At 49.7% G+C, this 17941-nt stretch overlaps 1 protein-coding gene across 1 annotated transcript; it reads right to left on the bottom strand.

The window, feature by feature from the left end:
- Positions 1-14612: 14612 nt before the first annotated feature.
- LOC114881486 lies at positions 14613-15998 on the bottom strand. The gene has a single exon (XM_029198293.2). It carries the CDS (start codon positions 15996-15998, stop codon positions 14613-14615), a length of 1386 nt encoding a protein of 461 aa, XP_029054126.2.
- Positions 15999-17941: the final 1943 nt, after the last annotated feature.

The following is a 17941-nucleotide window of genomic DNA, read 5'->3' as shown; positions in this document are numbered from 1 at the left end:
TATACGTGCTTATAAATCGTAAACAACAAAAGATATCAAAAAATAGTTAAAATAAAAGTTATACCGTTTCTTGAGGTCTATAAGGCTGCGTGCAAGTATTTTTTTTTAAATCATCCTTTTTGCAAAATTGAATTCCCCTCCCCCTCCGTTTCGAAAAATTTTACTTTTTTTTCAATCAGTAAAAGCGCCTATTTATTACGAATTCAACGATGTATTATAGTGTATAGTTGTTTTAATTATTCCGATGGAATTTTTGATTTAAGTTTTTTGATTTGTCTGTATTGACCACTATTAAAATCGGAGTGTATCAGTCTCCGATGTTCCTTTGTTAGTCTTCGATCACAGTCAACACTCTGTACAATTTGCTAATTACTCTGAGTACTGGAAACTATTTCCCAGTGGCTTGTACAGTACCCTCAGACACGAGCGGACTTTTCCTACGGGTCGCAATCGGTTTCTGGGCTAGCCAGAGCTGTGTTAAGTACAGGCCGTTTCAAGGAGCTTCGCTCCTCGCTAGCTCTTTAAACTTGAGTATGGCTTAGTAGAAAACACCTGATTAACACGTTACGTACCGTGAGTAGGATGTCCACAAATCTGAAGTCTTGTACGTCACCACCGGAAGAGAAGGATAAAGCTATTACTCGCGCTCTATGGTTGCCGAAGCAATTCAGCGCAAGCTTTCCTCTACTTCCAGAGTGTTGCCTGCTCCTGACCGTGGTCAGAGAAGATCTGCGCTGACACCGTGTGGAACGCCTCTATTTATAATCAGATTCTGCTGACTTGGCGCTTTTTTTCATTATAGAATTCCTTCAGGTATCTGGAATTCCCCATCACGTAACGGCCGAGTACCCCTGCTCCTTAATCTACGCGGTATCCCTACTCTATATTCTCACCCCACCGCGAGATTATTGGGGTTGCGCCGGCGCACACGTGGTTGCTTGTCGATAATTTATCGATATTCTATTTTATCGTCTGACTTACCGACTATACGCTTATCGACTTATTTAACAGACTCAGTTAATGACAAAATGAAAAATATTTATTACAAAAATTACTATACATTAAATTAAATACCGAATACGAATAATGAAAATTAAATAAAACATTTGTGTACAAAACTTAAACATAAAAAATTAATTATAATAATAAAAATGAAATGAAAAAGTTGCTGTGGCTCTTATCGGGTCGTTACACAATCATCCTCACAACATAAACAAACATAGCTAGAGCCCGTACCCAGATCGCGTAGTCAGTTGAAACGAATACCTGGCAACGTTACGTGTTCAATTTATTGCGACTGCCATACTAATTAACCCGTTGCCGCAAATGACGGCTATAGCCGTCCGATTTTTGGCGATACGTAGGCAAACGACGGCTATAGCCGTCGTGCACATTTTAATCAGTAAAAGAAAAGAACAGCGTTAGTACGAAGTGTACTAACACATACACTTGTTAATTATTGAGTAATACATCGAAAAAAAAGGTATAGCATGCCAGACAGCATACTAATTGTTCTTTTATGCGTTTTCTCATGCTTTACCGCTTCGGAACATTTGGGCCTCTAGAGACAAATGACGGCTATAACAGTCGTTCACGATGGCAATAACGTTCGGTAGTCGTAGAAAATGTTTAATACATTTCAGTTCATGCAGTTGAAAAGTGTGTTTCTGTGAAGTCGAACCATTTATTCTGTAAGTATTTTTTCATGAATTAAGTAAACTCAGATCAATTATCTTCTCAAAATTGAATAAATAAAAAAGTAAAATTAGTTGACAGAATACACAGGTATAAGTGTATGTAAATTGATAATAGTATAATATAAAAAAATAGTAAGAATGTATAAACGTTTCGGTTTGCATTTAAGTCTTTCTCAGTATATAACGTTTATTTATTCTTAATATTTTAAGAATTACGCTTTTTTAATATTTACATAATACTCTTTTATGTTATACTATTATAACACAGTGACAATTTACACATATTGACACTTGTGTACTTCCTTCGTCGGCTAATTTTACATTTTATTTTTTCACAAATTAGTAAAAATATTTGTTTCGATGTTACTGTGAGTGTATGTGTATAAGTGTATATACTTTTCGCTTTATGTAGAAAAAATTGTAACCGCTAAAATGGACTTTTGCGGAAAATACATGAAAAAGAATAAAAAAATATTACGTGACTGTGATCTCATTGATGACGATCAGAGCCTTGTTTTCGAAGAATCCGATGCTGAAGCAGACTCTTTTAGCGACGATAGTGAGGCAGACTTTTTCGCAACTCAACGTCGGAAGCAGAAGCGTTTGATAGTGTCGTCTGAGGATGAAGACACTGAAGATATCGATGACCTTGCCGGTGGCGATGGTGTAAGTTGTTCACCAGTAACGACAGATAATGAGCGGATTATCGACGATGACGATATGTGGTATGATAACAAAGAGAAATTGATTGAATTTGCATTCGATGGTGAATGCGGCATTAAAATGAATGCTGATAAGTATTCTACTGCGAGAGACATTTTTGATCAGCTGTTCTCAAGGAATATAGTTGAGACACTTGTTAGTTGCACAAATTACTATAGAAAGCATTTATTTGAAACCAAGCGTGCTGTTACAAGAGTTACAAGAAATACCCCAAAGATTAATTTCATTGAAACGGATGAAGAAGAACTACTAAAATTTTTGGGCCTTTGCTTACTTCAAGGTCAAAAAAGGGCTCCTTCCATTCGACACTTGTTTACTGATAATCCTCTTTACTATGCACCAATATTTCCGTACACTATGGCAGGTCGCCGTTTTGAACAGCTACTACGATGCATCAATGGACATCATACTGGACATGTTGACAGCAGTACCCAAAAATTAAACAAAATTTACCCCATACTCCAGCCAATTCTCGTTAATTTTCAAGCAGCATATTCACCGTCAAAAGCACTTTCATTGGATGAATCCCTTTTGTTGTTTCGAGGTCGGCTAAGTTTCCGACAATATATAAAAGGAAAAAAAGCAAAATATGGCATAAAACTATTTGAACTTAATACGCCGGACGGATATATTCTAAATCTTGAAATTTATCAAGGAAAATCAGATAACATGCAGGAAACATCAAAAACAAGTAGTCTTGTTTTACGGTTAATGCAGCCATATTTGGGTAAAGGACATCATCTCTTTATGGACAATTTTTACAACAGTATCGAGCTGTCAGAAGAGCTGCTAAAACATAAAACACACACAACCGGAACGCTTCGTTCTAACAGAATAGGTAATTCGAAAGAAGTAACATCAAAAAAATTAAAAAAGGGCGAACATATATGGCGTAGACGAGGTCAAATTTATGTATCGAAATGGCAAGATAAACGGGACGTTCTGTCCATAACAACAAATCATCATCCGGAAATGGTGGAAGTTACTAACAAATTTGGACAAAAAAAGAATAAACCAAATGATATAGCTGAATACAATTTGAATATGTCAGGAATTGACAAATGTGATCAAATGATTTCCTATTATTCATCACAACGAAAATCCATAAGATGGTATAAAAAACTCTTTTTTCATCTTTTAGACCTATGCGTTTGGAATTCCTACTTTATCTATCGACAGTTTCATAAATCAACGACATTCCTACAGTTTAGAGATTTGCTAATACAATCATTGATCGAACTACCTAATACTGAGATTTCTGGAAAGAATTTAGCGGCATTAACATCTACGCGTGGACGACCGAAACAAATAAATTCATTACCACTGATATCCACAAGTTGTACACAACAACATTTCTTGGAAAAGATACCTCCACCTATTGATTTTCAGCGTAAAACTTATTTTTTACGTTGCAGATAATGTTCGTCCAACCAAATTAGAAAAGAAACGTCATATAGATGTAAAACTTCTCCGCAGAAACCACCATTGTGTCCAGAATGCTTCGAATCCTATCATTTATAATGCTTTCTTGTATGTATGTAATTTGTTTCCTGAATTAATTTTTATTACATTTTTACTATTTTATAAGCAAAATAAATTACAAATGATAATTTTGTTTCAAACAGATTTTCTTGTGTTAAGTTTACACCTATTTACTCTCTTTTGTTCATAGGAATCATTTTGAATTAATAAAGCAAATGCCGTACAGTCGTCACGACGATCATAGCCGTCATTTGCTCTGGGAAGAGAAAAAATGACATGATGAGCAAATGACGGTTATAGCCGTCGCGAGTTTTTATGGAAAAACTGTGGCCAAATGTGATAATTTTCACTTCCAAACATACAACTTACACTCAATTTCATCTGGCAGTTATAAACGATTGAAAAAAAAGATGTGTTTCTGAGCACGATCGTCAAATTAAAAGTGTGCGGCAACGGGTTAATTGAATCAGTTGCAAATTGCTTAGAAGGTAATCGTTTTAACGGCTATTATTTTATTTTTTCACGTCTGCTTGGAGCGACTAATAATATTTTTTAATAAACAACAAACTGCCCATGTCTGCTTGAAGCGACCAATTGTTCGTAAAAAAAACAAACCGACCATTCAATAGCCGAATTTGCTGTCCGATATGAAACAGTTTCAAGTGAAATATGGACAGAAGAGGATGGCGACGCAGAACTTAGAACTGACGATGAAGAAATTTCGAGATCGAAGTTTATAAAATTGAAGGACAATACCCGAATGCGAATAAGAAATAAACCAGCTGTACTCTGCCACCGATATTATACCCTGAACAGTGATAGAGAAGGATACTTCTATAACTTAATAGTAGTGTCTCACATTCCATTTCGTGATGAAAGTACACTTATGTCCGAAAACGAATCCTCGGAACAATGTTTTCTTCGACGGCAACGCGAGTTGAAACCTATGTTGGGTAACGCACCCGTCGAACAATTTACTCACGCAGAGCAAATTATTGAAGCGGCGCTCACCCAGGCTGTTGCCTTGAATGTTGTACACGAAGAAGAAACTAATAATGAACATTTAGGAGAACCAGTCAGAATTCATGCTGACGAAACAGTATATTATGATCAAGGTGATTTATATGAAGATCAACAGCAAGAAGAAACACGTGCAATGCCCGAAGACGTGTTCCTTAATAGTATTCGAAGTCTTAATATTCAACAGAAAGATTTATTAAAATCAGTTTCCGCAGTAATTGAGAAAGATATTAAAAAAAATGATGATGAAAATACAGAACAAATGTTGCTTTTTATTAGCGGAGGAGCTGATAGTGACAAGTCGATTAGTTTAAAATTACTTGTTGAACACGTTAAACGCCGCTATAATCCTACAGTTGATACGATGATAAAACCATCTTTCATTGAAGTAGCTTCTTTGACTGACGTTGCTGCCCGTCAAATATTCGGAAAAACGCTGCATTCCTTGTTCTCGTTGCCTATTGAAAAAGGTACTGCAATGACCTATCGACGACTGACAGGACAGAGGCTCGAACAGGAGAGACGAAAGTGACGTCATACAAGGTGGTTTATTATCGACGAGATATCAATGGTATCTTATGAGAATTTGCATATAATTCATTTAACATTGCAAGAATTCAAAACAAATGATAAACTATTTGGTGGCGTGAATGTACTTCTCTTTGGCGATATCATGCAGTTGCCCCCAGTAAAAGGACACTGGTGTTTTGTACAGCCACATTGGTGTACTGTAGAAATTAATTTATGGCACCAATTTTCATCCTGCGAACTCACCATTAATATGCGACAAGGAGATGACGTTGAGTTCATCGATTTATTGAATAACCTTCGGTTTAAGGAAGTGACAACTTCTCAACTGGAAATATTATGCGAACGAAGAAGAGTTCCCCTAACCGGAGAGTTCGAGGATGGTGCAGCAGTAAGAATATTCCCAACGATAAAATTAGTGGATGAATATAATTCAGAAATGACTGATGAATTAGCAAAATCACATCGAACGTCATTGATTCAATAGACGAGTCCCGTGAGGCAGCTACATATGGAAAAAGGCCATCAGAAAATGTCATACCTGTAAATGTAAATAATTGTGGCGGACAGTTACATACAATAACGTTAACTGAGGGATCGCGAATCATGCTGTGACGAAACATATCAATTTCTGATGGTTTGATAAACAGCGCAATGGGAATAGTGAGGAAATTTACATGGCCGGCACTTTGAAGAGATCAACTAGAACAGGGAGAGTTGCCGGACACGGTACTTATAAAATTTGACGACGAGTCCATTGGAAATAGATTTAAAGATATCGACGGTTACATCCCAATATCTCTAGTTGTAGCAACGTTTCAGGCGCCGAAAGGTTATGAAGACGTCGAGCGCAGAATGTTACCACTTATTCTAATTTGGGCAGTAACGGTGCATAAATTACAAGGGACTACATTAAACAAAGCTGGAAAGTTGTACGCGCTCCGCGTACACCAGCGTGCGTCCGTTTAGTTCGTAAGGCGGTAGCGACCGCAGTAGTTTGTAAGAGCGTTAGATATAAGTTCCGCGTGATTTCTGTGACGGACCGGGTTCCGACCGTAGTATGTAACACCTGTATATTACTTTTAAGGAATACGGCTCCACGCGTCTAACCACCAGACCATCTTCTGATTGTAGTACCCGCGGCCGGTGAATACCGCCCGCCGGGCTGTACCAGTAGTCGTCGTTTAGTGTCTTTTGAATAAACATATATTTTTCTACACAACACCGCCTTGTTATTTACCGATCTGTTCCCTTGCGAACCCTGGCACGGGGAATCCGACCGCGGTGTGCAACGCCGTGCGCACCGAACCGACCGACCCCGTTACACGTACTCGGATTGGTCAGTGTTTTTGCTTAATAATTCAAAGACGAAGCTTCAAACAACTTTTTTGCAAAGGAAAAAGATGCTCAGAATCACCCCAGCTAGCACCCCTTCATGGGACCAACGCGAGTTCTGGGGCAGCCTGTATATTTTTTTTATCCGACTTCGAAAAGGAGAAGGATACTTAATTCGATATGTATATTTTTGTTTTGTTTATGTATGTTCACTGATTACGCCGAGACGGATAGACCAATCAGAACGAAACTTTTTGCGTCTTATAGAGTATAACTCTCCATTGGTCCCGTAAAAAAAATATTTTGCATTTTTCATTCCTAACGATTCTTATTGCAAAGAAACTTACTGATTGATTCATATTTTTTTCGACGTTTACTCTACAGGTAATATATCGAGTGTGACTTCTCAACATTATCCGTGAAATGAAAGGAAAGAAAAAAGTAGACTTCGTCATTTTCTCTACCAGTTGGTCGCTAAAAGAAGGGTTAGCTTCCTTCTTCACGTATCAGTCGCTGGAAGCTGATTTGGACTGTTTCTTTGCAAAAGTAACCGTCGTAATCTTTGCATTTCTGCGAGTGCTCTTTCGTCATGCGGTTTAACGAGGACTTGAATGACCCGATTCGGCCGACGGTGTTTTATTCAAACGCGCTGCGGTGTTTCGCGCTGCGGTGGAGTTGTCGCCCGCTTGCCTCACGCGGCTCGTCTTCTCGTACGCCGAGGCAGAACCGAACAGCGAACGAGACGACGACCAATCTTGGCCAGCCTGTGTAGCGCCGCGAAGCTGGACGGAATCGGCTGCCAAAGGCAGAATGCGGTGCCGTGTAAGCTAGCGTTCGGAATCCCAGCGGAAGCGCCAGCAGAGATTATGAACGCGCACTAGCTTGGTCACCCCGTGTCAACCAAGGGACTGACAAGGCTAGACGCCTACGGCCGAAGCCCCGAGGCAACTCATCGATCAACGCATCGATCGGTCCTACTTATAGTCTAATCGCACGGGAGTGGGGATGCCGCTGCGGTGGGGGCCCGCGATGCGCGAGGCCGATCCGCGGCTGTCGTCGCATACGTATAGTGCGCGGGCTCAGGGACAGCAGCCTCAGCTACGAAATCGGGGTTTGACGTAGGTCGCGAATGAACGGCTCGGCACCTCGTTGGCATAGCACAATAAAAAAATTGAACTGGTTGAACATTTTTATTTGTTTAAAATGAATACGAAATCTAATCTCTTGTCGCCTGTCATAACGTAAAAAAGGAAATCCTGAACATTCTAAACAACAAATAAAAATGTTTGAAATGGAATAATTAATAAAAATTTGAAAACGATTTAAACGAAACTTACTCATTCGTTCCTAAATTAAGCTGCTATGCTGAAAGTAGATAATTCCCACTAGGTCACTGTGTCGATCTAGAACATTCAACTAGGGAACAAATTACGAAGAACAGCTGATTTCCAGACGAGATCATTGAACTCATTCAATCATACGGTCACCGTCACTTTTCACAGAATTTCCTTTCAGGTAGATGAACATTTTCAAACCCCGCTTTCGTAGCCGACGCTGCCGTCCCTGAGCCCACACGCTATACGCGCTTGAATTGGTCAGTGTTTTTCCTTAATAATTCAAAGACGAAGCTTCAATCAACATTTTCCTTTGCGAAAATGTTGTTCAGAATCGCCCGAACTACCACCCCTTCACGGGACCAACGCGAGTTCTGGGACACCCTGCACAGGGCGCGGCGCCAAAATCCGGACAAAATACAATTTGAAGTTCTCGCAGTTCTGTACTTCTTGTAGAGATCGCGTGCGGCGCTCAATTAGCTTAATGCATGTAATAAACAATCATAACTTGGAAACAGTCGCTATGTTGAAGCCAAGTGCGGAGTATAACCGAAGAGCCGCTATTACCGAAAGTGTTCGCGCTGGGCGCTCAGCAACTGAAATCATTCGGTTCTTCGGGTACCCGAATTTTTTACTGTCGATGCGAAAATCAATCGAAGAAATGATCGATGGCTCGCCCATGATCCTGAAGATGTTCCTATTGTTTCCAGAACATAATTTCCGGCGAATGTACACGTGCTAAGTGTTGTGCCCAGTGAGGGTGATGTCATGCCACCACATTTTTTTAACAAAGGGGAAAATGTCACAAAAGAAGTTTATTTGCGTGTTCTGACAAATGTAGTGAAGACGTGGATGGAAACTGTGTCCTCTGGAAAGCCGTATCTTTTCCACACAAGTCATTTCGTTCAAAATTGGTTGTCCGACAACGTTGACATGTTTTGGTCCAAAGAATTCTGGCCTCCCAACAGCCCAGATTTAAAACCATTGGACTACTATGTATGGAGCGCGTTTGAAAGTGTCACTAACAAGTCCAGACATCGAAACGTGGCATCATTGAGAGCTGCTATTGAAGCGACATTCGCCGATATGGACCGCGACGCATTAAAACGAGGCTGCAAACGCTTCAAACCGAGAATGGCGGCAGTCATTCAAGAAGGGGGAGGATATATTTAGTAAATGTGGTCTTTATGACATTATAAACAATTTAGTAAAAAAAAAATTTGTACACTTTTCCGTTTTTGCAATAAAAATTATGTTTGAAAATAATCTTTCATTTGTCCGGATTTTGGCGCCGCACCCTGTATACAGGGTGTTCGACAATAGATGGAAAAAATTTTAAGGTGATTCTAGGGATCAAAATAAGACGAAAATCAAGAATAACGAAATAGCGTTTGCGGCTTTGTTTTCCAGTAATTAACGTTTAAAAATTCCAGTCAAAAACGCCTGAAACCTCGAATTGGTCCAGCACCGACGACTGAATGTCAGGTCAACAGGAGAAGGTATAGTCATAACCAAGAATTGTAGAATAGTAGTGTTACGCCCCGGCGGAAAACTAAAATTTATCCGCCTTGCGACCCTTATCAAGCCCTTTGGGTGTACGAGAATTTCTCAATGTAAGGGGCGTGAGAAGGATGCTTTTTCTCTTCCGCCAATCTTTTCCATTCCTCCTCGATCTTGTGCACCCTCATCAAGCCTTTGGGTTACGAGAGTCCCCTCTATGTCGAGGATGTACAGTAAACGCTGGATATATGCAACGAAAGTTTGGCTGGATATATGCAATATCGCTATCCCCTCCACTTAGGGGATCCCTCTAGGCGAACTAATTAGACTAATACTAATTGAACGATAAAACTTTTCTATTTTTAACTTTTTCTTAATGAAGCTTTTACTGACGCATTTGTGAGATTTTTCTGATTAAAATGGTACCAAACACGATATGATTTGAATTATATTTATTTATTAAAATAATAATAACCCGAAAATGAAATATACTAATCCCGAAGCAATAGAGGTAGGCAATCAACATGAAAATACAGTTATATTGAGGTTGACGGGGTAACCTCAGATCGACCTGATTCTTTACAATAGATAGCCCTTGAGATGGGGATTCCAACGGTGGTCATCCCAACTCCTAACTCCCACCCGCCGCCCCGGTAGAGGTCAAAAACTAAAATCGTCCAAAAAGTGGTTTCTGCACTGATCTCAGTGAGTACATTAGGAAAAAGAAAAAAAATATACAAAACTCTAACCTAACCTTTTTCTTTTTTTTTACGTGGGGGAAATCTTCGAAAGACGCCCCCAGCCCCCTGGAGAGGAGCCGAGGGTAGTGCCGGATTTTTACCGGCTAAAACCCCCACGGTGACCTACACTGGGCGCTAGGAGGGGGCCCCGGGACCTCTTGCGAACACACCGGGACCCCCCCGCCCACGGCGCGTTGGCGCCCCTTGCGAGGTGGAGGGTCTAGCTTGGGCCCTCCTCCTACATGCCAAACTCCGCCGCCATCGAGGCCCCAGGCCCGGCTCCCTGCGGCCCCGCGTAAGTCTCGCAGGGTCGCGCGATCGGTGTTGGGGGGGGGGGGGGGGGCCCCCGGTCCTCCTCCTCAGGGGGACCGGATGCTCCTCCCATCCTCTTCTCCCCGTTAGGGGCGGTGGGCCCCGGTATGTAACATTTTCACGGCCCATCGCCCCATTTCTCTCAGGTGACGCCGTCAGGGGTCTCCCCCGACGACGCTCCCTCCTTCTTCTGGGCGATGACCGACTCGTAGTAATTGGTCACCGCCCTCCACTGATACTCGCCGATGAGCATCTCTTGGGTGACGGGCCCGTGCAAACGCTGGACAGTGCTCTAGGGTGTGTTGCGCGGTGTCCCGCCCGCCTCGCAGTGATGGCACGCTACCGTTTCCTCCTTCTGGATCCAGTGCAGGAACTAACCGAAACAACCGTGTCCGGTGAGCACCTGTGTGGTCCTAAACGTGAGCCTTTCGTGGCCGCGGTCCCTCCATTTCTTGAGCACTGGCAGGTCCGCCCCGGCTACGCGCTGGTCGGTCGCGCCGCTCTCCCGCTCTCGACGAGCTCGCGTCGCCGCCGACCTAGGGCTCTCTGCCGGGCCCGGCGCCTAATCCTAGCGACAGCTTCGGTCATCTCTTCTGGCAGGGTTCCATCCAGACGAAGGGCACGCAGACGCCAGAAGACTTTGGCGTCACCCTCCGCCTGGAACCTGAAGGGGACAACTCCCGCCAGGGTCATCGCCGCCTCGTAGCGGACCGTGCGGTAACCTCTAATCACCCTGATGGCTATCTTGCTCACAGCCCGGCGCAGCAGTTGCTGGCTGCGCCGGGACTGCATCAGGGCGTTCGCCCGTATGGGCGCACCATAAAGGGCCATGCTCCGCACGATCCCCACGTAGAGACGGCGTACCTTCTCGTTGGGCCCCCCGATATTGGGCAGTAGACGGGCAAGCGCGTTGCTTGCCCTGTCTAGTCGGGGGGCCAGACGACCGAAGTGCTCCTCGAAGCGCCAGTGGCTGACCAGGTGGAGGCCCAAGTACCTGTGGCTCTTCCCCACCTGGACTTCCACTCCACTCACACGGACCACCAGCTGGGGCGGTGGCGCAACCCCACGCCGAGGCGAGTACAGCCGGCCTCGGTTTTGTGGGGAGCTAGCTGAAGCCCCAGCCGCTGGATCCCCTCGGCAACGGCAGCGACGCCAATCTCGGCGAGGCAGCTAGTCCTTTTCCACCCCCGACCGACGGCCAATACGTGCGTATCATCTGCGAAGCACGTTAGTTTCACACCGGTCGGGAGCTCGACCCTTAAGACCGGGTCGTACCCCAGGTCCCAAAGTGTGGGACCTTTCGCTGAACCCTGGGGTACGCCACAGTCCACGTCCCTATCGTGCATCTGGCCATCCCGGCCCCTATATAGTATCTTCCTGTCCTGGAGGTAGTCGCCGACGATCCTCCTCATGTAGGGGGACGCCTTGTGGCGTATCAGCGCCCCTTTATCGTCCCGTGAGGCAGGGTGTTGAAGGCATTGACGATATCTAGACTAATGCCCAACGCCACCCTGCCCCGGGTGGCGAGTCGCAGCGGAAGCGTATCGACTGGATAGCGTCGATAGTGCTGCGCCCCCGTCTGAAGCCATATTGCGACTCGGCCAAGTCGGGACCCTCCTGGGACAGGTGCTGGACGAGGCGGGATACCAGGATCCGCTCGAACAACTTCCCCACCTCGTCCAACAGCACGATGGGCCGGTAGGCCGAAGGACTGTCGGCGGGTCGCCCATCCTTCCGGATGAGGACTAGCCGCCCTGTCTTCCACTGTTGTGGAGAAACACCTTCTTTAATGCAGGCGCTGAAGAGGCGTCTCAGTCTCGGACCGAGGACGCGTAGAGCCTTCAGGGGACGCCCGGAGCAGTGGTTCGGGCCCCCATCCGTTTAATCGCCCCGGCCAGCTCCTCCTCCGTGACCCCCAGTTCGTCGGACCATACCACCTCCTCGTGGTCCGGCGGGGGGCGGGTGTGCTCCCTCTCTCGTGGGAACAAAGTGTCGACTACCCGCCCCAAAAACTAGGAGTCGAGGCTCTCCGTGACCGGGGGCGACCAGGGCCTAAGCTTGCCATATCATGGCGCCCCCATGGGTCCTTCTGGAGAGAGCCTAGGAGCTCGTCCCATGCCCGGGATTTAGACCCCTTGATGGCCGTCTGCAGGGCAGTTTCCAAAACTCGGTACTGCCCATACAGATCCTCCTCCCTCGCTGGGTCGCGGAATGTCCTTCTTCTGCGGGCCCTTTGCCACTGGCGATGGGCAGCGAGACAATCTCGTCTCAGATCACCGATTTCACCCGTCCACGAGTAGGCGGCCCCACTGGGGAGATTCTTGGCCCGGGGCATGGCTGCGTCGCACACCGCCTTCATGGCTCCCCGGAACCATTCTACCTCCTCCCCAACGTCCGCGACCGGCCCAGCAGGTGTTGGCAGCCAGGTCCGAGCGAGGGCTGCAGCCATCAGCACGTCCTCGTCCATCCCCTTCAGCGCCCACCGTAGCGGTGGTGGTGAGGTCGAGGCGGATGTATACCCTCCATCTCTGCACCACACGCGCGGCCAGGGGAGTCGCGAAAGACAGATCGACTATATATAGCGTGCCCCCTGGGCACGCACGCAGGTGCTGACGGACCCCACATTGAGCAGGTGGAGTCCAAGTCCCGCCGCTCAATTTACGACCGCTCTGCCTCTCGCGTCTGTCCTCGGGGAACCCCAAAGTGCCGCATGGGCATTAAAGTCCCCGAGGACTAGCACTGGCCGGGGGGAACATCGGGAGGCAAAGTCCCCCACCCGGTCCAGATACTGTTCATATTGCGCGAGAGACCATCTGGGCGGGGCATAGAGCCCCACCACCGCTATCTCACCCCACATTACGCCGACAAACCCCCGGCCCTGTTCCACTGGGGCGGGGTGTGGGGGTACTGCGGCGCCAATAATCGCCACGGAGCCGTCCTCGTCCCCGAACCAATCTGGTCTGTCGAGGACTCGGTGCGGCTCCGCGGCCACCGCCAACCCAGCTTTTCTCTCGGCCTGGGTATGGAACAACATGTCCTGAGCCCTGGCCGAGTGGTTCAAGTCAGCCTGAAGTATAGGGCCTTTGGGCCCCATTCCTAGGCCTAACGAGCCGCCTCCGCGGCATTTTCGCTCGCCGGTTTGCCAGAGGGGGGTTTTTTCTTCCCCCCTTCGTTGTTACTACCCCGGACTCCTGTGCCTTGGAGGTGGCTGTCCCTGCCCCTTCGACGGCACTCTTCTTCTTCTGCCTCCGGGTGGAGGAGGCGGCACAGCCTTTGGCCCCCAGTCTATGCCCCGCGGGCCGCCCCAAATCTGCAGAAAGGAGGCACCGCGGGCTTGCGCTGCACTTGCTGGCCACATGGCCCGACTTGTCACACGTGTAACATCGGTCGGACCTGTCTACATCGCACGTGCATCGCTTCCTGACGTGTCCTTTCTCCAGGCAGCGATAACACTGGAGCGGCCGCGGTGGCAGCGCCTGTATCCTTGCCGAGGACCACCCGACAAGGATCCTCCCGGCGGCGGTCAACTTGGCGAGTGCCGCCAAGGGGCATCTCGCCCAAACCGTCCCGATTCTTTGTGAGGAGAACCGTATCTTCCCCATTTTTATCTCTTCGGGGAAGCAGTCACCTGCGGCGGGCGCTGCGGCTGCCACCTCCGCCGGGATGGCCGAGTCATCGAGACCGGTCACCCTAACCTCGCCCATTTTTTGTGGGGCGGGCAATCCTCACCTCCGTCCTATTAAAGACCTGGCGGAGGCTGTCGGCCAACTTGGCCGCCTTTTCCGTCCGGTCCTCCCCGGGTATTTCCAGAACCAGTCCCCCCGTCCGGGCCCTTCTGGGCGTCAGCGAGGTAATCCCCAGGTCCTCGAGCTTCACCCGCTCCCGAGCCATAAACATAGCTTCGGCATATGACATTTCGGCCTCGGGGGCGAGGTTGATGGTTACCGCAGACGTTTTGAGGGCCGGGGGGCCTTTGGTTTGGCCGGCTGAGCCGCCTTCCCCTTGGCCTGCGAAGCGACTCTCTTCTTCTGGGCCACGTCCTTGCTACCCTGTGCGGGTGGGGCCTCGTCCACTGCCGCTTTCTTCTCGGCCGCTTTCGCACGGCGGCCGACTACCGTGACCCACGTGCCGTCCGCAGTTCGGCGGTGTTCCTCTACGATCCGGGCCATCCTTTTCTCCACGATTGACGCCGGCGCGGAGGTGGGTCCCGGTTGCGGATCCCTGGTAGGCGGGACCATGTTGCGGACCCGCCTTTCCGCCTTGTTTCTCGATGGGGCTGGGGTGGCTGCAGCCGCTTCGACCCCCTTGGGCTGGTCCGCCCTCTTCGGCGGGAGCTGAACCGCCGCTATGGCGGCCTGAAACTCCGCACTGAGTCCCGCCAGATCCCTCTCGAGAAGAGCCGCAAAACCCGCAATCAGTTCGGGCTCGGGGCAGCTTTTCTCCGCAGGTGCAGCCAGAGCCGGGGCCGGGCTCGCTAGCACCTCGTCCACAGCGGTAGGATCCTCGGGTGTGAATAGGTCCGCGTCATCGTTCCTTCTCTTGCGGCCCGCTTCCTCGCCGGACAATGGCGAGTCGGGCCTCGCGGACGTCTTAGGGCCCGCGATCACCGGCGTCGCCGTGGTCACGACCGTGCATGTGACTTCCGCCAGGTTTTGCTCTCGGAGCTTTAGCTGGCGGCGGAGCTCGTCTAGCTCTTTCCCTGCCCTAGCGGGGACGGCCCTAACCGCCGTCTCCGTATGGATGGCCTTTAAATGGCGTGCGGCCATCCTTAGTTTCCTCACGAGCGTTCCCTTGAGGCCCTTAGAAACGCCCGCTACCCTCTCCACATCCGTACAGAATTCCAGGGCTTGGGCGGCCAGGTCGACCGTTGGGACATGCCTGAACTCCTCCGCCAGGTCCTCAGGGTCGGGGAGGGACCTGCTACTCCGACTCGGCTCAGGAGGGTCCTCGGCAGGGTCCAGTGCCCTCTTCTCCTCCGCGAGTTCCAGCTCCTGGCGTTGTACCTCCAGGAGCATTTGCTTCGCCGCGGCGAGTTTCGAGTATACGCCTGTGGTCGGCGGACGGCCCCTCCTCTTCGCTGGCCACTTCTCCAAGGACACAGTCAAAGCGACTGACTCGTCGGAGTGCTCGCCGTGCCGAGAAGTAGCGGCATGCGTGGCCGCCGGGGAAACCCCGGCCCTTCGTCGCCCCGACCTCAGGGTACACCATTCCGCGTCCACCCTAGAAAATTGAACGGATAGCTGGCGCGTATCCGTCACTCCACTAGTGCCGGGCAGCACCAGGTCCACCTCGCTAGCTGCCTGTCTCACGTCCAGATTCGTAGTCATGGTCGTTTCCGTTAAATCCAGTCCAGTTTGTTTGTTTGTTGTTTTAATAATTCCATCCATAATGGTCCCATGAGAGGGTCGGTCCATGGGTCCACCCGGGCAGAGCCGCCTTACCCGGGTAAGGCTAGTACACCCGGGGGGTCGCCAGGTACCCCTGGGTTGGCCGCTAGAGACTGGTGCACCCATCAGCCATGCCTGGCGCTTACTCCAATCACGCCCTCCTCACCGCGCACCACAGCTTGGGGCTAGGGATTTTTTATAGAGGTTGTCATCCTCGCGGGCCGACCAACGATGGCAAGCCCCTTGCTAGGGCACTCCGGGTTCGCTACCCGCACCAGACCGCCACGCAGCCCGGCCCCGGGAGAACTCAACGACGCCGCAGCCACCTTTTCGCCTCTCCGACCCAGGCCTTACCGGCAAGGGAGGCCCTGTCAGGATCCGTAGATCCCACCGACATCGCCCCGGGTCATCTGCAAGGCTACTTCGACAGCAGCAAGCGCCCCCCTTTTAGTCGCCTCTTACGACAGGCAGGGGTTACCGTGCCTGTATTCTATCTCCCAGTCACAGGGGAAGTTTTGATGGGTTTTCCTTCCCTTGGTATTTGGTCCGCGGCAGCTTTTTTATTTCGCTCCTACCCTCCATGCACTCCGAAAAGTGCATGGCGAGCATTCCCCTATCCGCCATCTGGGGACGCGCCACGTCGCGGTACCACCTCCCCGCCCAGCCACTACACTTGGCCAGGTCCGTGGTCCCAAAACGGTCGCAAAATTCTTTTTTTCTTTTTTTTTTATCGTGGGGAAATCTTGCCTAAGACCCCCCGCCCTCCCCTGGGGGAGGGTAGCAGGGAAGTGTCAGATTCCTACTGCCTAAAACCCCACGGCGACCTCCTCTGGCGTTCGGAAGAGGCTCCGGGACCTGATTAATATAACTCCGGAGCCTCCCTCACCGTGGGCTGAGAGCGCCCCTCACCGGGGGAGTCAGAACTCCCACAGCCGACACCGGGGATCGCACCCGGTGCCGGCTACACCCCGGGTCCGCGTGCAATGGCGCCCGAGCAGGGCGCCTGCGGCCCGCCGAGTCGTCCCCCTGTGGGGACCAGCGCTACTCCCTACGTGGGGGGGAAACACCACTCTCCGCCCGAAGTCACCCGGCCCCCCAGAGGCGGACGGAGAGGGGCCCCCAATTGAGAACGGGTTCCCCATCCGCACGCCCCCGGGTCCGACCGGGGTCCAGGCTCATTTCGTCCGGGTGGGAGGGTACACCGCGATCCCTCCCACCCCCACAAAAACAACCCCGTAAAATTTTCTTCCCAGGAGGCGAGAGGGCACGAGGGCCCTCCCGCTACACTACCCCATCTCGCATCCGTCGGGAGAGCACCTGCGTGACCTGGAACGACAGGCTACCGTGGCCGCGGTCCCGCCACTCCGATATCACCGGCAGGACCGCCCCGACGGCGCGGCTTCCGGCCGGAGCCCCCCCCCCCACGCCGCTAGGGAGCTGTGCTACCTTTCCGCCGCGACCAGCCGGGCCCGGCTTCGATGTTCCTCGACCGTCGGCCCTGGCGAGTCCTCCCCGGCCCGGCGGAGGGCTCGCGAATGCCAGTATGTACTGAATTCGACCTCCACCTGGTACCGGAGTGGGATGAGACCCGCCAGGACCATCGCCCCCTTGTAGGAGATCGTGCAGTAGCCCCGCACGATCCTGATGGCCAGCCGGCGCTCCACCCGCCGCAGCAGAGTGCAGCTGTGCCTGCTGACCGCCAGATCGCCGGCCCATATCGGAGCCCCGTATAGGGCTATGGACCGGACGATTCCCACGTACAGGCGGCGAACCCTCACTACCGGCCCCCGAGGTTGGGCAAAAGGCGGCCAAGATTGGTCGCAACCTATTCCAATCGGGGAGCCATGACTGTGGCACCTTCTTTTTTTTTTTGTTCGCTTATA

This window comes from Osmia bicornis, chromosome 3 (assembly GCF_907164935.1).
Source record: "Osmia bicornis bicornis chromosome 3, iOsmBic2.1, whole genome shotgun sequence".
NCBI classification, from domain to species: domain Eukaryota; kingdom Metazoa; phylum Arthropoda; class Insecta; order Hymenoptera; family Megachilidae; genus Osmia; species Osmia bicornis.
The sequence above is the reverse complement of the archived record's forward strand: the minus strand, read 5'-3'. Positions and strand labels throughout refer to the sequence as shown.

Coding starts and splice junctions, on each gene's coding strand:
- LOC114881486 (XM_029198293.2), bottom strand. CDS start 15,998: ATGACTACGAATCTGGACGTGAGACAGGCAGCTAGCGAGGTGGACCTG.